At 43.8% G+C, this 25,621-nt stretch overlaps 1 protein-coding gene across 1 annotated transcript in view; it reads left to right on the plus strand.

Annotated features, from left to right (window-relative positions):
• The window catches only part of SEPTIN6 (septin 6), a 1,039,180-nt gene that overhangs the window by 367,303 nt on the left and 646,256 nt on the right, over nt 1-25,621 (plus strand). The window contains exon 5 of the mRNA XM_044053963.1: nt 12,765-12,926. Coding sequence (XP_043909898.1) covers nt 12,765-12,926 — 162 coding nt within the window. The remainder of the gene's footprint in view (nt 1-12,764; nt 12,927-25,621) is intronic.

Here is a 25,621-nt window from a genome sequence, read left to right on the forward strand (position 1 = left end):
AGTACAGTTGTGTACACTTACCATAAATGTAGATGTTCCAGTGTATTCACTGTTGCAGTCCAGGTTACCCACCCGCCATCCCCCTTTTTTCTGCTGGAACTTATCTTTCCTTCTCTGATTTATACAACCTTATGTGGTTTATTTGCTTGTAGATGAAGGTAAAGTTTTTATATTGGTGCATGTATTTTTATATATATAAATTTTGGCTACCCTTTTAGGGGGCACCTGACATTTGGGGCAAGAAAAACTGAATAAAATGGCGTCGGCCGCTTCCTTTATACCCCTGACGACCTGACAGCAGGGAAGGACCGACAGCAGCAGATGCAGGACCCAAGACTTTGGAATTCAGGCCGACTGAGGGCAACCTGCCAGCAAGATTACCCAAATGTAATGACTGCAACAGTGAATACACTCTAACATCTGCGTTTATGGTAAGTGTATTCAACTGTACTTTCTAACTTGTCTAGGGTACACAGTAAACGAAAAGAAAATCACAACTGGTATCCTCTCAAAAAAAATTACATTCCTGGGTGCAAGCTTGAATAAAACTACGCAGATGGCTTTCCTCATGCCAGAAAAGCAAATTCATTTGGTACCTTACTTCAAACAGATTGCCACAAAGACCCTGCTGACTGCAAGACATATACTGCAAGCCTTGGGGTTCATGGCCTCCTGCATTCTTCTAATTCCATATGCAAGACTGCATATGAGGAAACTTCAGTGGTACTTAAAAAGTTTATGGAGTCAACATTGTCACAGCCTGGAAACAATGATTCCTATCTTACCTTGCCTACGCCTAGAGTTCCTATGGTGGGCAGAGGCCTGCCACCAAAACAAGGGACTGCCATTCACACTACCCCCTGCCACCCAAACTACAGAAGCTTCAGACTATGCATGGGGGGCTCATCTGGCAGGGACATGCATTCAGAGCAAATGGAGCCCAAATCAAATGCACCTCCATATCAATCAAAAAGAAATGCTAGCTGTAGAGAATGCTCTGACAGCCTTCAAGGACTACATTCATCCAGGACAACTAATGGTAAAGACAGACAACACCACGGTTATGTGGTACATAAACAAGCAGGGGGTAAACATTCCTACCCCCTCTGCAGACTAGCCATGGCATTGTGGAACACAGCCTTGAGCTACCAAGTGCAACTACAAGCTCAATTCCTGCCAGTAAACTGAATATACTGGCAGACTAAACAGAAATCTCATGGACCCACATGAATGGAAACTGGAACCATGGATTTTTCAACATGTTGACAAGCAAATGGGTCAGCCCAGACATAGATCTTTTTGCCTCCCCCAGAATTACCAGTTGGTCAAATTTTGCACAAGAACTCCTCACTAAAAAGCCTGGAAAGTGGATGCTCTGTCCTTCAGCTTGAAAAACCTGTCAGTCTACGCCTTTCCCCCTCTGCCTCTGCTCTCCAAAGTTCTGCCAAAAGTCAAACCAAAAATTATTTTGATGGCTCCAGACTGGCCACTCCAACACTGGTACCCACTCCTGTGCAGTGTCTCACAAATTTCTCATGGCACCTGCCTCAGACACCTTTCTTACTGTCTCGGCAGTAGAACCAAATTCTGCACCCTCATCTCCCAACATTGAAACTTGCAGCTTAGCTAATCACTTAAATCCACCCTTAGCATCCCTCAGCAAACCTGTGATGGATGTCATCTTGGAGTTGAGAAGACCTAGTACTAGAAAACCTTATGCTGACAAATGGAAAAGATTCTGTGCCTGGACTCAATCACAAGGGATGAGCACAGCAGCGCCCAATTTACCTCAGATTTTGCAATACTTAGATGCTTCACAAGGGCCTGTCTTTTTTCCTCCATTAAAATCCACGCCTCAGCCATTTCAGCTCATTATAACACAGAACCTCCCCTCTTCTCTCATCCTCTGCTCAAGCAGTACCTCAGAGGGGCCAAAAACTTGAGACCACCCAGGAGAACTCCACCCATGCCTGGGACCTTAACTTTGTATTGGATTAACTCACTCTACCTCCTTTCGTGCCAGCTGCTACTGCAGACTTAAAATTTCTCTCTTGGAAAACAGCCTTCCTTTTAGCAATCACTTCAGCTAGAAGGATATCTGAATTACAGGCCCTTATGGCAGTGGAACCTTTCATCATCTTTCATGTGGAGAGGGTGTCATTCAGGACCAATCCATCCCTGATGCCCAAGGTGGTATCCAGTGTGCCTCTTAATCAGTCTATTCATTTGCCAACTTTTGTTCCCAATCCACAGAACAAGGGGGAGCGGATTCTGCATTCATTGGATGGGCACAGACAACTTAGATTCTACTTGGACAGGACCAAATCTCAAAGAAAATATTAACAACTGCTGGTAGCATTTGCTGCAGGGGCGGAGGGGAAGGCTGTTTCAAAACCAACTATTTCTAAATGGATAAGCCATTGCATTCATTTCTGCTATAAGCACCATGGAAAACCTATCCCCCTGGGGATCCGATCTCTTTCCACCAGGGCTGCATCTACTTCTGCAGCCTTTCTCAGAGGTGTTCCTACCAGGGATATTCTAGAAGCTGCTACCTGGAGTTCAGTTCATATTTTCACCAAGCATTATCATTTACCAATTTTCTCTAAATCTTGAGCTGGCTTTGCCACTGCTGTTTTGCAGGGCCTTATAGCTGGTCCTAATGCTGTATAAATCCATCCTCCCATCCATAGCTTTGGGAATCTACCCAAATGTAATGACTGCAACAGTGAAACACGAAGAACATAGTACAGTTGTGTACACTTGCCATAAATTTAGATGTTCGAGAGTTTTCACTGTTGCAGTCCTGGTTATCCTCCCTCCAGCCCCCTGATTTTATATTACTATACCTCTACTTTCTTTTACTATGCTTAAAAGCCTTTTTGGTGTATTTGATTTTGGTTGGAGGTATATTTTTGTGTTTTTAATTTTATTTTGCCCTCCATTTGGGGGGCACCTGACATCTGGGGCAAGAAAAACTGATGTAATGGTGTCGGCTGCATGTTTTATACCCTTGATGATCTGACGTCATGGAAGAAGGGACAGCAACCGACGCAGGACCCAAGACTTTGTTAATCAGGCCAACTGAGGGCAACCTGTCAGCAGATTACCCAAATGTAATGATTGCAACTGTGAATAATACTCTAACATCTACATTTATGGTAAGTGTACACAACTGTACTTTACACACTTTGAGAAGAGTTTATACAACCACACAGACCCTCCTGGGGAAGGCTGGCACAGGTTCTTCAGCTGTGCTACTTTTTTCCCCAGACTATACGGTAATACCAGCTGCCACCACCAACTAATAATTAGCTACTCAAAGGCCCTTAAAAGGGTGTCCAATTATTACTGTGTAGTATTATCCAATTGGAAATATAGCCCAGGGCTAAAGCTATAGGAGTGGCTTTGTACAGTTTTACCAAAGGCATACAAGTACTCTAAAGACCTTAAATTACCTCTACACAAACCAGCCACAGTTAAAAGGTTTTAAAATATTTAATAATAAATAAAACCACAAGACGATACGTTCTACTATACCGTGCTAGCCAAGAGTTCAGAGATCACACAGAAATACTTAAAATAATTCAGTAGTACAGTTCTGAAATCACAGAAAAACAGTCTAATCTTTCTAATTTCTAGCTATCTGTAAAAGAAAACACAAGTCTATGATAACTTATCTATGAGCAAAAGACAAAAATGCTCTCTAACCTCTGGTTCTCTCTGTTTAAATTAAAATTGCATTTCTGATAAGCATTACATCATTCTTCACAACTTCCTGGGGTTCCCAGGCCAACAGAAACTGCATCTGCAGTATTTTACACCCAAGGAGAAACCAGAGCAATAAAGGACATTTATGCATGCAAATTTTGGTTATTTACTTTAGCCTTAAAACAATAGGCAGGAAGCCTTCATCAAGCAAGGCCGGAGCCGAATTGTAAACATCAGACAGTCATGAAATGCTTGACTTAGCTTTCTTTACAGCAGAGGACAATGTTGCTACATTGTTTTAAGTTCAGCATTTCACAGCATATTCTTTCAGTTAAGAAAAAAAGTCTGTATTTCAACGTTCATATTTACAAATGATAGAATTATGTAAAAAATCCAATCTAGCTAGGCTGACAGACTTCACACTAGTTATATTTGCTGTTTTAAATGAGTTTTGGCTGCTAGGCAGTGAAACATTTTCCTGCGGTATATTTGGTTGGGTCACATGGCTGAAGTGACTGGGATGCCCCCACCACTAGCTCAGTAATCAAGGAGCCTCAATCCTCACCACTAGCACCACTGGGGAATGTACATTGGAGGATGACCGGTACACAGCATTTTCATTTACAGCTCTCGGCATCAACTGCACCTTCCCTTAAGAGCACACAGAGACCACAGTCATTCTAAGGCTGGTTTCTCCCTCTTTCTCCAAATCCCCAGTAAGACCACCCCACTGACACAGCTAAAGGGTTGAGATCTCAGCTGAGTGGCTATGCCAAGAACTTCAGCACCCTCTCTTTCCAACTGGTGCTTCACATTCCTGCCCACGTAGCTGACGCACACGCACAATGGGAAAGGCTGGCACAGGTTTACTAGCTATGCCCCCTTCTGCTCAGACTGTAATGTAGTTATTACTGCCATCAGCCAACTCTTTATCAGCTACTTTAAGGCCCTTAAAGGCTATCAAATATTGCTGTGTAATGTTACTATCAGTACAAATGGTAGTTCGAGTGAGGCTATTAGGAGTGGCCTACAAAGTGTCACCAAGTAAATATGCTAGTGCTCTCAAAACGTTGTCTCACAAATAGCCACAATGAAAGGCTTAAATATATTTAGTAAGAAAAAGTAAAAAAAACAAGAAAATACTCTATGTAATCACCGTAACATTAGAGTTCAAAATCACAGGAAATATTTAAAACATTCCAGGACAGTCTTGAATAAAGAAAAACATCTAAATTAAGCTTTGCTATATTACTGAATATGTCTAGAGAATTACTGTATCCTTGTTAACTTATAGAGCAAGCAAGGCAGATGATGCGAGTAGATGTTATTCTCAGGTCAAAGACAAAAGTACAAAATGCCTAGTCTCTCTCTCGGAGAGTTCTTAAATTAATATCCCAGATATTACTGCTGGGATAGCTTTTAGAATGACGTCACTTGTCATCTGACTCTATCCAAGGTGACCCCCCCCAACTGATGCAGCTGGTAACATTCAGCATCTACCTGTGAAAATATGTAGACCTCAGATCTTTTGGCAAATGCTGGAAATCGTAAAATTATTTACATTCCTCCACATTTAAAGACCATACAAAAAACTTCTAGTGTTAGACATTCAGATAACATCTCTTTCTATGGCCCAGCCATAAAGTAATGCAATCTCAACTATTCTTCTGAAGTTCCATTGTTAAAATATATACATTTAAATAGTTACAATGGTGTATATACATTTCTGTTCCGTATTTTACAAAATATCTCTTCAGCACACATCTGCAAGTACAACATACAGTTCTAATACATGTGACACCAGCATCTTGCATGAAGTATGTTGACATTCAGTAATGACGCCTAACCATTTACAAAATTCCAGACAGCTCTGCTGGCACTATCTCCTTTTGTTACACTTCTATGTGAATCATGTTAATATTCACAAATGACATAGTCATTTACAAAATTCCAGCTAGCTGGACTGGCAGCATCTCCTTTTGTGACAGTGACATTTAGCTGCAGAGACACATCGCTATTTTATTTTCTCTGAGGGTAAAGAGAAGCACAAAGCCACATGCTCACAGCTTCTTTAACCAAATGCCCGATGAATAAAGGAACTTGAACCCATATTAAATACTTAGTCGTACCTTACTGGTTGAATATGTTCTTCTTGTTTCACTGTTGCAGTCATCACATTTGGGTTACTCAGTCGGCCCAAATACCAGAGGCGTAGTATTTCTGCGTCTGTTGCTGTTGCTTCATGACTGACGTCGGGTCATCATTCGTATAAAGTAAGGCAGCCGACGCCATTACATCAGTTTTTCTTGCCGAGGAGTCCGAAGCAGAAGCAGTTTGCATGGCCGCTACCAGAGTTTCGTTTTCTTAATGGAATTTGAAGTCTTCTAAAGCGAAGTACCCCATTGGGGATCCTTTTTTCTTGCTCTAACCGATGTCAGAAAAAGTTAGCAATTGCTTCGCTTGTGGAAAACAAATACCACACAAGTCTTTCATTCTTAATGCGTCACTTGCTTAAGCCCAGACCACGACGCCCCCAGCTGTCACTTTTGTGCTTTGTTCAACGCCAGAACTATGTCATCAGGCCCTTATTGTAGCTAGATATTTTCGCTCTGTCCTAGATTTCCGATATGGCTTTGGTAAGACATCAGATCTTCCGAAAAAAAACATAAGGATAAAGACAGAGACAGACCACACTGGTCCAAACCTACCGATGATGCTTCCGTTAAGCTAGTCAGCAGTTCTATAGTGCTTAGGTGCTTTCGCAGCCCCTGATACCTGCATCTGTAGATTTGCAGGCCGCTAGCGAGACCCTGTCAGTCCAGTATGCCGCAAAACTCTGACTAAGGATCCTGCAGTTGTCTCTACTTTGGATGGGTCCGGAGCCGCTGAGCAGTCAACGGCTTCCAAGGAAGTACTTCATACTACCAATTCTCAACACACACTGACTACTACTATCGCGTCTTTTGAAAACAACCGAGTTTCTAAGGCCCAGACTACGATCCACACACAAGAAATGGACGATCCCCATCTCAGGCACCTGCCTCCTTGCCCCAGTCTCAAATGTTTAAAATGGCAGACTTTATAATGTTGATCAGGGGAAGCCTACCCCTTCCAAAAGAAAGAGATTTGTCCCCAGTAGTCTTATCTGAACAGGAGTCTGATGACTCTGATGCGTCTGAATATGAAGACATGCAACCCCTCTCTGCTTATGAGGATACTGATGCAGAGGAATCCCTTCAGCCTCTCCACCTGAAGATTTTTCCTTTGGGGAAACCCTTCATAGTTTAAGGGAGCATTTCCAGTGGGAATGTCAGGACTACCCTCAGTCTAAAAAGAAACTCGGGAATTTTTAGATCTTCCACAGCACAGACCCCTGGCCATTCCTCCTGTCCTGGATGTTGTGGATAATGTTTTCATGGAATCTAGTTCAACTCCTGACACCCTCACTCCTGCTGTTAGGAAACCTGACCGTTGTTAAGATTCCCTGATTCTCACAAATTTCTTTTAAAAAAATTCTACTGCTGACCCTGAGGTTTTCTCCTAAAGGCCAAAAGGAATTAAAGCAACTTCTGACAAGAATTCCACCCCCTCAGATTGGGATTCCCAAGTATTGGACAGATTGTGTAAAAAGGTATACACCTGTGCTACTCTTGTTGTTAGAGCACTAAATTGTCAGTTCCATATACTAAAATTCCAGCAGCACTCCTCGAACAAAAAATATCAACTTTTCCTGCTTGTGCAGAAAATAGTTGCAAGACTTAAGGCATTCTGCAAGTCAAGTAACTAAGCACACCTTACACTGTGGTTTTGATGCTCTAGAAGCATCCTGCAGGGCAGCAGTCATTGGTTCTGTCCTTAGAAGTTATGTGTGGCTTTAGGAACAGTCCTTGCCAGACCATGTCAAATCTAAACTATTGGATGCACCCTTGTACAAAGACAATTTATTTGGCACCAAGGCAGAAGAGGTCTTAAAAAAGATGGACGAAAAAGCTAGATCTGTGCAGACAGTTAAGGATTTCCTGCAGGCCAGCCACCCAGGTTCAGTAGGCTTTGCCCCTTCAAACACTGGTCCTTTCCTGCCTCCTCCATATCAGTTCAGACCAAACCCCCGGGAAGCAGACCTCCTCAGACAACAGCCACAGGGAATGCAGAGATCAAAGAGTACCTCCACTCCACCCCCTCCCTCTGCCTACCTGCAATTGCCCCTGGGAGGAAAACTCTTCTTCCATGCAAGCACCTGGGCCACCATTGCCAATGACCGGTGGGTCCTCAACATAGTGTCCCATGGATACAAATTTGCTTTCCACACTCTACCAACCCCAAAAGGGTTCCATCTACCTCCAAACCAGTGGGCGGAGGCCAAAAAACAAGTCCTTTCCCTGGTCTCTATGAGGGCAATAGAGCACGTTCCTGCAGAACAGATAGGCCAAGGTTTCTACTTCAGGCTCTTTCTGGTACCCAGAAAAGAGGGCACCTAGTGCCCCATCCTTGATTTTATCCATTCTAAACACCTTACTGGTGATACCAAAATTCAGAATGCTCACCCTTCAGCAACTACTACCTATGCTCTCCAAGGATGCCTGGCTAGCCACCTTAGACCTAAGAGGCCTACCTACACCTCCCAGTCAGGGAATCGTGCAGGAAATATCTACGTTTCAGGGCAGGATCTCTGCACTTCCCTTTTGACTTACCTACTGCTCCCAGAGTTTTCACAAATTGCCTGGCTCCCGCCATTGCCTTTTGTAGGCAAAGAAATATTCTAATTTACCCATACTTAGATGACTGTCTAATGCAGGCAGACAGTCAGGAAAAACTGCTCAAGCACCTGACCTTTGTAAAGGACCTACTGACCTCCCTAGGGTACACTGTCAGTGAAAAGAAATCCAAACTAGTACCCACCCAAAAAATTATATTCCTGGGAGCAAGCCTGGACAGCATCCCAGATGGATTCCTTACACCAGAAAAGCAAACTTTCCTGACAGCCTGTTTCTCTCAACTAGCCACCAGACCCCAGTTATCTGCAAGGAAAATCTTGCAAGCTCTGGGATTCATGGCATCTTGGTCTACTCATTCCAAATGCCAGACTTGCATATAAGGAAACTTCAGTGGTACCTAAAAGCCTTTTGTGTCAACACTCTCAAGACCTGGAAACTCTTGTACCAGTGATACCTTGTCTAAGGAAGGATGTCCTTTGGTGGGCAGCAGCATGCAGCCACAACAAGGGACTACCCCTCCCACCACCCCATGCCACCCAGACCCTCACCACAGACTCCTCAGATTATGCCTGGGGTGCACACCTGAACGGCAGTTGCATACAGGGCCAATGGAGCCCACATCAAATACATCTGCACATCAACCAAAAAGATATGTTAGCTGTCCAGCACGCATTGACAGCTTTCAGACCCCTTCTCTCCCCAGGGGCTCTACTGATTAAAACGGGCAGCACCACAGTGATGTGGTACATCAAAAAGCAGGTAGGGACTCACTCCTGCCATCTATGCAGGCTCGCCATGACCATTTGGCACACAGCCTCAGCCATGCAACTACACCTGTTAGCACAATTCCTGCCAGGCTCTCTAAACTCTGACAGACAACTGAAGCAGAAATCTTCTGGACCTACACGAGTGGCAGCTAAACCAAAGAACTTTTACCCTCATAACTCAAAAATGGGGCACCCCGAAGGTAGACCTCTTTGCTTGCCACTCCAACCATCAGCTCAGCGTGCTGCCTCAGGAAGCCCCACTGCAGGGCCTGGAAAGTGGATGCTCCATCTTTCCACTGGGTCAACCTCTGTCTATGCATTTCCTACACTACGTCTCATTACCAGGGTACTGCTCAGGATAAAGGAGGAAAAATCAAGGACAGTCCTAATTGCCCCAGATTGGCCACACCAGCACTGGTACCCACTGGTGCGCAGCCTGTCCCCTCTGCCACCATGGCATCTCCCTCAGATCCCAACACTCCTGACCCAGAGGGAAGAAGAATTCATGCATCCTCAATTGCAGACCCTCAATTTGGCAGCCTAGCTTATTCCCTGACCACTGTACAAGCTGCCAATCTTAGTAAACAGGTGTGAAGAGTGGGTAAAGATAAATGTGAAGGCTGCTAGCCTTGCCAGATAGAATATTGCACATAGTTCTGTCATTTGTAAATATGAATGTAAACTACAGGCTTGTCTTAAATGTGTTACATGTGGAACTGGGAAAAAAAATGTGACAACAGTGCACTCTACTGACCAACGTAAAGCACGTGGTGACCCTTTGAATGAAGACAGTGGTGCCGAAGGATCTAGATGACGAAATTATTTCTGTTTTAACCAAGAGTTAAATTGCTAGATTTAAACATGCAAATGTATTTTATTGCTTTGCGTCCTGACCAGCTGCAAGATAACAAAAGGAGATGTTAAGAATATAAGTGCAGTTTTTATTAGCCTGGGAACCCAGGGAAGTATGAAGAATGATGGAATGTGTAGCCTGGGAACCCCAGGAAAGTGTGAACAATGATGTTATGTCAATTAGAACTGCAATTTCAATGTAAACAGAACCAGAAAGGAATAAGCATTTTTGTCTTGACCATCCAACTCCTCAGCACTCTGCCTGTTTTCTTATGTAAGTTTATCTTAGACTTGTGTTTAGCTAAGATTAGGCTGTGTTTTTCTGTGATGTCAGAACTGTATTACTGAATTATTTTAAGTATTTCTCTGTGATCTCTGAACTCTTGACTAGCACTGTGTAGTAAGAAGTGTTGTGTTTTTATTATTTATTAAATATTTTAAAATCTTTCACCTGTGGCTGTTTTGTGTGGAAATAATTTAAGCTCTAGAGTACATAGCATATTTATACTGATTACTGTACCAAGTCACTCTAATAAGCCTTGACTGTTTAGTTATACTACAAATTGGATAATAATATTGCACAGTAATTGGACACCCTTTTAAGGGCCTTTGAGTAGCTAATAAATATTAGCTGGGTGGTGACGGGCAGTACTACCACATAGTGTGGGTAATAGGGGCACAGCGGGAGAACCTGTGCCAGCCTTTCCCAAGAGTGACTGTGTGGTTGTATAAACTCTTATCTCACTGTGTGTATGTCAGCTACTTGGGCAGGGACATGAAGCACTGGTTGGACAGAGAGAGGGTGCTGGAGGTTTTAGCTTGCCCAGCTAGGCTGAGATCTGGACCCTATAGCTGTGCCAGTGGGTAGTCTTATTGGGGACCTGAAGAGCAAGGGAGCTGGACTGACTGTGATCTCTGTGTGCTCTTAAGGGAAGTTGCACTTTACTGTGTGTGTTTGTTATCCTTTCCTTCATATATGAGATGCCCTCTCTGGTGTTAGTGGTGAGGATTGAGGCTCCTTGATTGCTGGGCTAGGGCACGGGCGTCACAACAGGTTCTAGATGTTATACGTGAAGCCAGATGCCCTAGTCATGTGCTGACAAATAGATAAGGTTCTGCACCTTGGATCTAGGCTAAGGGAGCCAATATGGCTCAGCCCTCACTACCTCTCATCCTGGATTACCTAGCTGACCTACTACACAGTGGTCTATATTTCCTCTGTTAAATTTCAGGCTTCTGCTGTCTCTGCTCATTTCAGCACTGAGCAACCTTTTTTCTCACACCCCTTTCATCAAACAGTTCCTCAGAGGGGCTAGCAACTTGAGGCCACCCAGAAGAGCACATACCCCAGCTTGGGACCTAAACTTTGTGTAAGAGAAACTCACCCTACCCCCCCCCCCCCTTTGAACCAGCAGCTTCAGCAGAATTAAAGTTTCTCTCATGGAAGACGGCAATGCTTTTGGCCATCACTTCAGCAAGAAGAGCATCTGCACTAAGCACTAATGGCTGTAGAGCCCATTCATCATTTTCCATGCTGACAGGGTCTCCTTCAGGACTTAAACCCATCCTTCATGCCAAAAGTGATGTCCAGTGTGGCTCTCAACCAATCCATTCATTTAACCACCTTTTTCCCTAACCGACAAAATAAGGGGGAAAGAATTCTGCACTCTCTCTAGATTTGCAGACAGTTCAGATTCTATCTTGACAGGACTAAATAATTCAGAAATATTGATCAGTTAGTCAGCTTTGCTGCAGGTGAAGAGGGCAAAGCCATATCCAAACCATTTCCAAATGGATAGCACACTGCATCCATTTCTGCTACAAGCAACACTGGAAACTTCCCCCTAAGGGGGTCAGAACTCTCTTTACCAGAGCACCTTCCACCTCTACAGCTTTCCGCAGAGGAGTCCCCCACCAGGGACATCATGGAGGCTGCAACATGGACATTTGTTCATACCTTCACCAAGCATTACCACCTGCCTATCCTCTCCAAATCCAGGGCAGGCTTTGCCACCGCAGTCTTGCAGGGCATCTTAGCCAGCCCCCAGTCTTCTTGACTGCCTCCACCCTTTTCCTCAGCTTTGGGAATCAACCAAAATGTGATGACTGCAACAGTGAAACACGAAGAACATAGTACAGTTTTGTACACTTACCATAAATGTAGATGTTTGGGTGTATTCACTGTTGCAGTCCTGGTTTCCCTCCTTCCATCCCCCTTTCTCTCTCTCTCTCTCTCTCTCTATTACAAGGAACTTGTTGGTATTTACTTTCTACTGGTGGGGGTTTTACACCATATCCTAGCTCCCACTTGTGGGCTTCTGATGGGGCAAAAAAACTGACGTAATGACGTCGGCTGCCTTACTTTATACTTCTGACTACCTGACGTCAGTCCTAAAGCGACAGCAACCGACGCAGAAATATTAAGCCTCTGGTATTCAGGCTGAGTGAGGGCTACCCTGGCAGGGATAACCCAAATGTGATGACCGCAACAGTGAATACATTGTAACATCTAACAACTACATCTAACAACTACATTTATGGTAAGTGTACACAACTGTACTTTCTGGCACTTGCAGTTATGGGTTTTGCTTATCTGTCATGCTGCTCTATTGAAATAGTCAGCTTTTTTTCCAGTTTAGTTTGTGGTACAAAATAGTTTATATGTTTACAGATGCTGTAATAATAAAGTAAAAATCCTGACTGATACTTTCTTTTTCAGGTTAATATAATTCCCATAATTGCTAAATCAGATGCCATCTCCAAGAGTGAGCTAACAAAATTTAAGATAAAAATCACAAGTGAGCTTGTTAGTAATGGAGTACAGATCTATCAGTTCCCTACAGATGATGAGACCGTGGCTGAGATCAATGGAACTATGAATGTAAGTCCAAGTGATTAAAAAAAAAAAAATCATCTTAAAATGCTATTTTTTAATTTACTGTTTTTCTGGTCTTCCACCTTTAAAGCCATCAATTCTGTTTTTCCACTGAAGCCCCACATATTTACTGATGTCTTTCACAATGAGCTTCCTTTGCTTTGCTGAAGAAGCCCTCATATTTGTAGATGTGTTTCAGATAATGGCATTTATTCTGACTGTAATGCAATTTTAAACATATGCTCAAGGTAAGATGCAATAGCTTTTTGTAAGGCAGTGGGTGAATTTTTGCACAAAAATCTGTTGAGCTTGAAATGTGGCATGAGAAAGTCCTCTAGGACTGATTTGGATCAGACTCTCTCTCCACTGCAGTGGTATGTGGAATCCTGTCCCCAAAGATGGAGAAGTAGCAACATAAGAAATCTACAATAACTCATTTAGTAGGCGTTTCTTTTATAACGGAATCTTGCATTTGTATATTCTTATTGTAGCAAAGGTAGCGCACTCATGCACGTAGGTTTCTATATTCTTGATGTTTACCTACCTTGTTACTGCCTTACCCCCACGTTTGTCTCTTAATTCAGTCACGTGTTTTTATTCTGGATTTCATGGAATATCCCCTTTGTCTTCAAACTACACTTAATTTTGCATTTTGCTTATATGTGCTCCTTTCTTACTAGATGTTTTGTATTGCTTTGTCTGTGTTACAAGGCGATACAGTAAAAGACTCTAAAATGTATCTGCACACTATTTAACTGGAGTGCGTAGGGTACTGTTTTCTTTGTTTTTGAAAAGTTTACATCTGTATACTATTGTTTCTATTTTTTCACCATTTTAACATTTCCACAAGCTTTTCTCTCCAGGTTTCCAATAAAAATGAGCCATAACCAAGATAACTGATCATAAGTAAATATGCAGCCACATGCCTTAAACTTCATTCTTTTGTTGGCATGATTTCCTAGGTCTCCTGATTTGCATGCCTGTTCAGATGGAATGTTGAATCTGCATTATATGAAGCATTTGCTGATGCGTAAAAAAAAGTTGCCTGTAGCATTGTGAAAAAAGCCCACAAACTTTCCAGTAGACTTTCCATCATATCTTTCATAACAGAACATCTAGATTCCTAACCATAACTCCCAATAACTTCAGGGTCTCAAACTGTCATCATTTTCTCTGAGTTTTAGCTTGGAAATATGGCCATATTTACATCTACTGCCAACTTTTTACCGATGTTCTTCATTCCACATTGCTGCAGTCCTAACTATTGGGTAGTCCACTGTCCAGTCGGCCCGAATACCAGAGTATATGGCTGACGTCGGTCAGGGCGCATTAGACTGACGTCAGTACGTCAGGGTACTAATGCGCATGACCGACGTCATATCCTCAGTCTTTTTTGCCGCATGGTCCGATGCAGAAGCAGTTTTGCGAGTGCAGGTTGGCGTTCTGAAATTTTCTGAAAACGGAGTTTCAGACCGAATCAGAGTTGGCTAAGTACCCCGTTGGGGAACATTTTGGTTTTTTCTTGCCTCAGTATTTCACCGGATGTCAGAAAAAGTGAATAACTGTATTTCTTGTGGGAAACAGATACCTCATAGGGATTACCATACCTTGTGTATACCTTGTTTAGGGCCTGAGCACGACGTTGTTGGATGCCGCTCTTGTGCTAGGTTTAACAAACGCACTATTAAGAGAAGGTTAGACTGTGCCAGGTTAGTGTTTGGGAAGCGTTGCAATTATAAAATGCCGTCGGATGCTCAGACGCCCGCTTCGTCCAAAAAGCGCAAGGACAAAACAGCGAAGCCTAGGGTTGATGAACCGGCAGTCTCGGACGCCGGTTCTTTAGAAGGCTCAGTGGAGCCAGAGGTTTTGCCAGGAGTTTCTTTGGAGTCTCAGGCAGAGACTTTACTGTTACAGGATGTGCCTTCTCAGGAGGTAGGCCAGGCTGAGGGGGCTTCTCAGGTAACTGTTCTTCCCTCTCTTCCCAAGGTAGTTAGAGCCTCTCCTTCTGTTTCCAAAACTTCTTTGAGAGGTAGGCCAAGTTTAGCTTCAGTGGGGGCTTCTCCTAGCACTTCAGGTTCTGTGCCTAAGAAACATATGCTTAAAATGGCAGAAGATTTGATTACTATGATTAGAGGTTCTATGCCCCTCCTGATAAGAGGCCTAGGGTGGAACCTGAGTTTGATAGTTTTGAACAGTGTTCAGAGGCTTCTGAGTCTTCATGGAAGATTTGCAGGAGTATCCTCCTTATTCTGATTCTGATGTGGATGATTCCACTCCTACAGCTTCTCCTCCTGAGGATTTCTCATTTTCAGAGACTCTGCATTCCATGAGGGAGCACTTTAAATGGGAAGGCCAGGATTACTCTGATTCCAGGAAAAGGCTTAGGGAATTCTTGTTTTACCCCAGCATAGGCCCTTAGCTATACCTCCTGTGTTGAATGTGGTGGAAGATGTTTTGCAGAGGCTTCCTGAACCCTGATTCTTTGCCTCCTGCTCCTGTTAAACCTGATAGGTACTATAGGGTGCCTGAAGCTCATAAGTATCTTTTAAGAGTCCTAGGGCAGACCCGAAACTGTTTCTCAGGGACCTAAAGGTGTTAAGGCCTCTGTGGTTAAAAACCCTGTTCCCACTGATAAAGAGGAGGGCTTTGGATAGATGGGGAAAGAAAGTGTATACTTCTTCCACTTTAGCCATGAGGCGTTGAATTGTCAGTTTCACATGCTAAAATATCAAAATTATCTCCTTTCACAACTGAAATCTAAGGTGGATGCTTTGGCGGAAGGTATTGAGTGTAAAGAGTTGCTGGATTTAGTTCATGTGTCTGAACAAGTGGGTAAGCATTCTTTGCAATGTGGTTTTGATGCTGTACAGGCCTCCTCGAGGGTGGCTGCCACTAGTTCTGTTCTTCGCAGGCATGCCTGGTTGAGGGATCAGAATTTAGCTGAGCATGTTAAGACAAGGATTTTGGATGCTCCTTTACAGTCTGATGTGTTGTTTGGTTTGCCTGTGGAAGCAGTTTTAAAGAAAATGGAGGACAAAGCTAAGTCTATGCAAACTGTTAAAGATTTTTGCAGGTGCAGCCACCAAGTTTAGTAGAAATTGGCCTACTAAGGGATGGACATATCCTGCTTATGATTCCCAGTCTAGGGGTAGGTCTAGACGTGGTAGGGGCAGAGCTCAAGGTTCTTTTAGGCCTAGAACAGGAGTTCACCTGCTCAGACTTCTGGTGAGGGCAGGGGTCAGTCCTTTCGTAAACAGACCCAATGACCTGCCTTTTCAGCTGCCAGTAGATTCTCGGCTGGCAGCTCCTTTGGGAGGAAGACTGTCTCTTTTCAAAGAAAATTGGGATTTAATTACTCAAGACAGATGGGTGTTGGATATCATTCACCACGGTTACAGGTTTTATTTCCATACATTGCCCCTTTCAAAGGCATGCCAGACGTTCCTCCTCCACAAAGGGAAGAGGCTCACAAGCAAATTTCTCTGTTACTCCAAATAGGGGCCATTCAGCCAGTCCCTGTATCAGAAAGGGGCCTAGGATTTTATTCTCGCCTGTTCCTAGTACCAAAGAAGGGGAACACGTGGAGACCAATTTTGGATTTATCTATCCTCAACACTTATCTGGACATTCCCAAGTTCAAGATGTTGACGTTACAACAGCTTTTACCTCTGCTGGGCAAAGATCACTGGATGGTAACTTTAGATCTCAAGGAAGCTTACCTTCATGTGCCTATAAGACTAAGTTGCAGGAAGTATCTGCGTTTCGAGCTGGAAATTCTCATTATCAGTTCTCTGCATTGCCCTTTGGCTTATCTACTGCCCAGAGTATTCACAAAGGTTCTGGCTCCAGTGATAGCTTACTTCAGGCTAAAAGGAATTCAAATCTATCCTTACTTGGACGACTGCCTGATTCTGGCTCAAGAAAAGGAAGACCTTCTACAGCATCTGGAATATGTTATAGCAGTGCTAAGATGCCTAGGGTATTCTGTGAACGAAATAAAGTCCAGTCTAGTACCCTCTCAAGACATGTGCTTTCTGGGTGTGAGACTGAATACAGCAGCCCAGATGGCCTTTTTAACCCCGGACAAACAAAAGAGTCTATCCCTTTACTTCCATCAACTATCTCATCAGTCCGTGCTGACTGCAAGGACAGTCCTTCAAGCATTAGGGTTCATGGCATCTTGTATTCTGGTGCTTCCCAATGCCAAACTGCATATGAGGAAGCTGCAATGGTATCTCAAAATGTATGGACACAGCACTGCCAGGATTTGGACACTGTCATTCAAATAATACCTTGCCTTCAAAAAGAATTTTTGTGGTGGGCTCAGGAATGTCACCTAAACAAGGGACTCTCTGTGACCCGGCCAGAGGCGAGTCAGATTTTAACGACAGATGCCTCGGACATTGCTTGGGGAGCTCATCTAAATGGAAAGTGGATACAAGACAAGTGGCCTGCCAGACTACAGCATCTACATATCAACATGAAGGAGATGTTAGCAGTCCAGTTTGCATTAATGGCTTTCAAGGAGTTACTTCTTCCAGGGCAGGTGTTGATTCTAACAGACAACACAACTGTCATGTGGTACATCAACAAACAAGGGGAACACATTCTTATCCTCTATGCAGGCAAGCAATGATTTTATGGGAGACTGCGCTCAGCTTGCAACTAACTCTTCAGGCAAGGTTTCTGCCGGAGCACAGAACTCCTTAGCAGATGTGTTAAGCAGACAAATCATGGATCCCCACGAGTGGAAACTGGATCTTCATGTATTTCAGCAATTGACAGTGTCATGGGGAACTCCAGACATAGATCTGTTCGCTTCTCCACTAAACCACCAGCTGCCAAAGTTTTGCACAAAGGGTTCCATCACACAGCTTGGAAAGTGGATGCTCTTTCTTTCAGTTGGAAAAATCTTCATGTGTATGCCTTTCCACCTCTGCCTCTTCTTCCAAAGGTGCTCTTAAAGGTCAGACAAGACAAGCCAAGGATGATTTTAATAGCTCCAGATTGGCCTCGGCAACACTGGTACCCACTACTGAGGAGTCTGGTAAGGAAGCCTCCATGGCCTTTACCTTTGATTCCACATCTGTTATCTCAGAAGGACGGACATCTGCTCAATGTCAAGCTTCACTCTCTTCATCTAACAGCCTGGCATATTCTGTGTTGAAACACAGCAGGTCTCAACTTCCTCAACAAGTTTTAAATGTGATTATGGAAGCTAGAAGACCTAGTACAAGGAAAGTGTACAGAAAAATGGAAGAGGTTTTTATTTTGGAGTACAGCAAAGAATTTGGAGATTTCTGAGCCTAATTTGAGTGTGGCTCTTCAATATCTTACTGAGTTATTGGACAAAGGTTTGTCCTTCACTTCCATTAAGATTCATGCTGCAGCAATTTCAGCTCACTATGATTGTGACCCACCATTGTTTTCGCATCCTTTGTTCAAGCAGTTTCTTAGAGGGGCAAAGAATATAAGACCCCCACGTAGAGCTCCTACTCCTGCTTGGGATCTCAATTTTGTGTTGGAAAAACTTACTCTACAACCTTCTGAGCCCGCGGCTACTGCTGAATTGAAATACTTGTCATGGAAGACTGCTTTTCTGTTGGCTATTACTTCTGCAAGAAGGGTGTCTGAGTTGCAGGCCGTTATGGCAGTAGAGCCTTTTTTGATTTTCCATAAGGATAGGGTATCATTACGTACTAATCCTTCCTTTCTGCCTAAGGTGGTTTCTAGTGTGGCTTTAAACCAAACTATTCATTTGCCTACTTTTTATGCAGACCCCCAAAATAAAGGGGAAGAGATTTTGCACACTTTAGATGTACACAGGCAATTGCGTTATTATTTAAGCAGGACTAAGGATTTTAGGCAGTCTCAGCAGTTGTTTGTTTCTTTTGCTTTGAGTTCGCAGGGCAAGCCTGTGTCAAAACAAACTATTTCTAGGTGGATTGGGTTTTGCATTGCATTTTGTTATTCCCATCATGGCAAGGAGATTCCAGCTGGGATTAGGCCTCATTCCACTAGGGCTACTGCCACTTCAACAGCATTTCTAAGGGGGGTGGCAACTAAGGATATTTTGGAGGCAGCTACTTGGAGTTCAGTGCATACTTTCTCTAAGCATTATCACCTTCCTCTCTACTCTAAGTCTAGGGCTGGTTTTGCCACAGCTATTTTGCAAGGCATGTTGTCAGCTCCTGCTTCTTTATGATTTGCCAGCCTCCCTTACCTCTGCTTTGGGATTCTACCCAATAGTTAGGACTGCAGCAATGTGGAATGAAGAACATAGTACAGTTTTGTACCTACCATAAATGTAGATGTTTGAGGATCCACATTGCTGCAGTCCAATTTTCCCTCCCTCCTTCCCCTCTGTGTTTAGGGGTGGTTGCGTAGGTGAGGTTATATGCTGATATTTTTGTATATATTTTTGTATATATTGTACATATTTTTGGTGCAGGTATATTGGGCCTTGTCTTTTTAGGGTCTTCTGACATCTGGGGCAAGAAAAGACTGAGGATATGACGTCGGTCATGTGCATTAGTACCCTGACGTACTGACGTCAGTCTAATGCGCCCTGACCGACGTCAGCCATATACTCTGGTATTCGGGCCGACTGGACAGCGGACTACCCAATAGTTAGGACTGCAGCAATGTGGATCCTCTAACATCTACATTTATGGTAGGTACAAAACTGTATTTTTTTTGTTGGCTTGCTGTCCATGCAAAAGCCAGTACATTGATCTTTGTGTGCCAGGGGTTAAGCTTGCAAGTTCCCCCTTTCAAATAAGTTTCATCTACTAGGAATGTTAGTTCAGTCCTCAGATCTGCTGATTAAAATGTTGGAGCTCTAGTGGCCAGCCGTTAGCTATTAATCTGTCATGTAAATCTGGGGACCTTCTCAACATCTAAGGCTTGTGCCCCACGAAGGTATCATGCCATCATCTTTTTTTTTCTTTTTGCTCATTTTTACTCTGCGTTGTATGCAGTAATAAACAAGGGGATAGACTTGTTCCTCATTTCGCACCATCTTCTTCCCATCAAAAAATGCAAAGCAAGAACATTTCAGCTCAGCTTGGGTAAAATCACTTTCACATGTTGTGCTAGTGCTTCTAACAGTACTTGTAAATGTAAACAAATGTAATGTTTTTTTGCAAGAGCATAATGCTGTAACATGGTTCCTTGTAATAGTTTTTAATCATGTAAAATCTGATGTCCTTCATGGATGCATCTGCAGTCATAACTGGGTTGTCCTGTCGTCAGGCAGCCCTTCAGTCGGCCGGATTCCAAAGTCCGGGTCCGGCTTCGGCTGATGTCGCACTTCATCCGACATCATCTCTGTTGGTCTTCGGGTATAAAGGCATCAGCCGACGCCATTTTCCTCAGTCTTTCTTGCCGCGTGGCGCCCGAAGCAGAAGCTGTTTGCAAGTGCCGGTCGGTCGGATCCAGAGATTACTTCTACCGAATACTACTTCGAAGACTTCTAAAGCTAAGTACCCCGTTGGGGACTCTTTCTTGCCTCAGCCGATGTCAGAAAAAGTTAATAATTGTTTAACCTGTGGGAAACAAATACCTCATAAGGATTTCCACTCTTATTGTCTGCCTTGTTTAGGCCCAGCCCACGACGTAGCAGCCTGTTCGCCTGTGCTTCTTTCAACCGACGAACGCTTAGGCGCCGGTCGGAGTTTGCTGAACAGTTTTTCGGTTCTGATTTTGCGTATATTATGCCGTCGGATCCTCCGACTACCCAAACTGCTAAAAACGCAAAGATAAAGACCGACACTCGCGGTCCGCGGTTTCGGCCAAAACCATGGTTAAGCAAACCGCGAGTGTCTCTGTTTCGGCCGAAACCGAGAAAGCTGATCAAAATACAGCAGAATCTATCACTACCACTGAGGCCCCTGCTACTTCTCTTGAATCGGCCTCAGAAATTTTATCCACTACGGTGGTTGCCACTGACTTATCAGACACCATTCCCTTGGATGTGTCTACCCCAGCACGTGGTGCTGCTAGGCCTCCAGCAGCCATGTCCATTAAGGCCTTTGCCAGGGCCAAAGCAGCCAAAACTACTAGAACAGTGCCTGCTAAACCCCTACAACACTGCCCTCTTCTAGTTCACAAATGCTTACCCTGGCAGAAGATTTAATTTCATTAATTAGGGGATCTCAATCTCACCCAGACAGGGCCTCTCAGCCCACAGAGAAGAGACCTAGGGCAGAGCCCCCCGAGCCTGTGTCCTCTGATGATTCTGCTGATGAATCAGACATAACAGACCAGCCAGAGGCTCCTTTCTCCAATTTTGAAGACTCAGATGCTGAAGAATCCATTCCAGCTGCCTCCCCACCAGAAGAATTTTCCTTTGGGGAAACCTTACATGCCATGCGAGAGCAGTTCCAATGGCAGCAGCAGGATTTCTCAGACTCCAGAAAAGACTTAGAACCTTTCTGCACCTTCCACAACACAGGCCCTTAGCTATACCTCCTGTGCTCTCTGTAGTGGATGATGCCTTCAATGATGTCTGCTCTGCACTAGATTCTTTACCTCCAGCCCCTGCCAAACCAGACAGATTTTACAGGGTACCAGACACTCATCACCACCTTTACAAGGCCCCACTTGCAGACCCTGAAACTATATCCCAGGGTCCCAAGGCAGTAGCCGCGACCACAGCTAAAACCCTATTCCTTCTGAAAGGGAAGCCAGGTCTTTAGACAGATGGGGCAAAAGGTTTACACTTCAGCTACTCTCTCAGCTAGAGCTTTAAACTGTCAGTTTCACATGATACAATACCAAGAGTTTATGCTTGATCAGTTAACGAAAAAGCTATCCTCTGATGAATCAATTGATAAGAAATATGTATTAGAAATGGTAAATAACATACAACAGGTTAGTAACCATTCCTTAAAATGTGGCTATGATGCACTGGAGGCTTCATTTAGATCAGCCATGACTGGCACAGTGATAAGAAGGCATGCATGGCTAAAGGAACAAGCTTTACCGGATCATGTTAAAGCTAAGTTATTAGATGCTCCTATGGATAAGACCAGCTTGTTTGGTACACCTGCCCAGCAGGTAATGAAGAAAATGGAAGAAAAGGCAAAATCTGTTCAAACGGTTAAAGATTTCTTGCAGGTCCAACCCCAAGGTTTAGCAGGAACTGGCCTGCCAAAATTGGTCCTTTCCTGACTCCACAAGATCCCAAAGGGGCAGGAATAGACGTTCCAGAGGCAGAAACCAATCCAGAGGAGGTGCCTACAGAGGACGACAGTGGCAAGGTAACAACAGAGGCACAGACACAACCACTGCCACTACAACAACACAGCCACAGTGACTTAACTCTAAATCTGCCTACCAGGGAACAAATAGCAGCTCCATTAGGCGGCAAATTAACCTTATTTTCAAAGAACTGGCACTATATCACAAAAGACAAGTGGATTTTACAAACCATAGATCAAGGTTACCGGTTCCACTTCCACACTTTACCAGTCAAAAGAGGAATGCCAAATCTACCTCCAAATCAAAAAACAGAGGCTCTACAACAGATAATGCAGTTAGCAAACATGAGAGCTGTGGAAAGAGTGCCAACAACAGAACAAGGAAAGGGATTCTACTCGAGACTATTCCTAGTTCCAAGAAAGGAAAAAAGTTGGAGACCTATTCTCGACTTGTCCACCTTAAATACATACATCATTGTCCCAAAATTCAAAATGCTGACCCTACAGCAACTTCTTCCCATGCTGGGCAAGGAGTGTTGGCTGGTAACTCTAGATCTCAAGGAGGCATACCTGCACGTCCCCATTCGACCAATCTGCAGAAGATACCTCCGATTTCTTGCAGGATCAGATCATTATCAATTCTCAGCATTGCCCTTTGGCTTATCTACTGCGCCCAGAGTATTCACAAAATGCCTGGCATCCGTAATCGCCCACTGCAGACTACAGGGAATTCAAATTTACCCATACCTGGACGACTGCCTGCTACAAGGGGACAACAAAAGCAAGCTGACAACAGATTTACAAAGGGTCATTTACTTGCTACAAGCACTGGGATACACAGTCAATTTACAAAAATCAAGGCTGATACCATCCCAGACAAGGACATTCTTGGGCGGAATTGGACACAGTAAAACAAATGGCTTTCCTAACTGCAGAAAAACAAGGAGAACTCCCTCTTTACTTCTTGGCACTAACAAAACAGAACAAGTTAACAGCAAGAAAAGTACTGCAGGCCTTGGGCTTCATGGCATCATGCATAATCTTGGTCCCACTTGCCAGACTACATATGAGAAAACTACAGTGGTACCTAAAGAATTTATGGTCCCAACACAGGCACAGCCTAGAAACAGAAATTCCACTAATTCCATGCTTAAAACAGGAGTTTCTATGGTGGGCTCAAGCATGCCAGTCAAACCCAGTGCTACCCTTTCGCAGATGTCAAGCAAGCCAGACCATCACAACAGACGCTTCAGACCTAGGATGGGGGGCCCACATGCTGGACAAATGCGTGCAAGGATTGTGGACGCAGGATCAACTTCACCTGCACATCAACCTAAAAGAAATGCTGGCAGTAAAACTGGCAATCCAAAACTTCAGACCATTTCTCAAAGAGGGCCAGTTGATAAGGACAGACAACACCACAGTCATGTGGTACATCAACAAACAGGGAGGCACTCATTCATACCCCCTATGCAGAATGACTTTGGAGCTGTGGAACCTGGCACTCAGCTACAACATTCAGTTACAGGCAATATTTGTACCGGGAAAAGAAAATACTCTAGCAGACATACTAAGCAGAACCACATCGGATGCCCACGAATGGATGCTACATCCGGACATCTTCAAGACCATCTCAAAGCAATGGGGAATGCCTCAGATAGATCTATTTGCTTCCCTCTCAATCACCAGCTCAAAAGGTTCTGCACAAGGACATTCCACCCACTAGCATGGAAAGTGGATTCGTTCTCCTTCAGCTGGAAAGGCCTAACAGCATATGCATTCCCACCTCTTCCCTTGATACACAAGGTATTACTAAAAATCAAGGAAGAACGTCCTAGGATAATACTAATAGCTCCAAACTGGCCAAAACAACACTGGTACCCACTGCTGAGGAGCATGTCTCAGAACAATATGTGGCCAATACCCCTGATGCCTTTGATGTTAACTCAGAACAACTACAGCATCATGCATCCAAACCTAAAAACGTTGCAACTGACTGCATGGAACATCACATAGCAGCAGCTAATCCAGAACTTTCCCAGAGAGTTAAAGACATTATTCTTGAAGCCCGCAGACCTTCAACAAGAAGGAACTATGCAGGAAAATGGAAAAGGTTTGTCATTTGGAGTACTGTAAGAGGAAAAGATGTGTCAAACATAGGTATGCCTAACATTCTGGAGTATCTGGCAGAACTTCTACATTCAGGCCTGTCCTACTCCTCCATCAAGACACATGCATCAGCTATATCAGCAGAATACAGCTTTGATCCACCTGTTTTTTCACACCCATTACTCAGACAGTTCCTCAGAGGAATCAAGAATGTAAAACCTCCAAGGAAACAACCATTACCAGCTTGGGACTTGAACTTTGTGCTAGAAAAGTTGACACTATCACCCTTTGAGCCAGCAGCAACAGCAGACCTACAGCATCTATCGTGGAAAACCGCCTTCCTACTGGCAATAACCTCAGCCAGGAGGGTTTCTGAACTCCAGGCCCTAATGGCAGTACAACCCTTCCTAATCTTCCATCAAGATAGAGTGTCTATGAGGACTAATCCTACATTTATGCCTAAGGTGGTATCCAGAGTGTCTTTAAACCAGGCAATCCACCTACCTACCTTCTTTCCCATCCCACAAAACAGAGGGGAAAGAATACTGCATACCTTGGATGTACATAGACAGCTATGCTACTACCTGGACAGAACAAAAAGTAGCAGAAAAACTGATCAGCTTTTGTAGCCTATGCAACAGGAAGGGAAGGAAAAGCTATTTCCAAACAGACAATCTCCAAATGGATAGGAAATTGCATACGATTCTGTTACTCCTTCCATGGAAAACCAATTCAACAGAACATAAGACCTCATTCTACAAGGGCAACAGCCACTACCACAGCCTTTTTACGAGGAGTGGCAACCAAAGACATTATTGAGGCGGCTACTTGGACCTCCGTGCATACATTTGCCAAGCATTATAATTTGCCTCTATATTCCAGATCCCGAGCAGGGTTTGCCACTGCTGTACTGCAATGGATCCTAAACACACCATAATCTAGTTTCTTCCTCCTCCCCTAGTTGGCTATGGTATTCTACCCAGTTGTTATGACTGCAGATGCATCCATGAAGGACATAGTACAGTTTTGTACCTACCATAAATGTAGATGTCCGAACTGGATAGCATCTGCAGTCAGGATTACCCTCCCTCCTTCCCCTCTGTGGTACTCCTAGGGTGTTTACCCTCCTAATAGCTAGCTGGTGGGGGGGAGTCTTTTATGGTGTATTTGTTGTATATATGTACATACATGCTTATTTTTTGTGTTTACCACTATCTTTTTTGGAAACATTGGCATTTATCTAAAATTTTTAGCCTTCAAGAGGGCTACTGGCATCTGGGGCAAGAAACACTGAGGAAAATGGCGTCGGCTGATGCCTTTATACCCGAAGACCAACAGAGATGACGTCGGATGAAGTGCGACATCAGCCGAACCCGGACCCGGACTTTG

This window comes from Protopterus annectens, chromosome 13.part0, assembly GCF_019279795.1.
Source record: "Protopterus annectens isolate FY-2018-M chromosome 13.part0, PAN1.0, whole genome shotgun sequence".
NCBI lineage: Eukaryota > Metazoa > Chordata > Ceratodontiformes > Protopteridae > Protopterus > Protopterus annectens.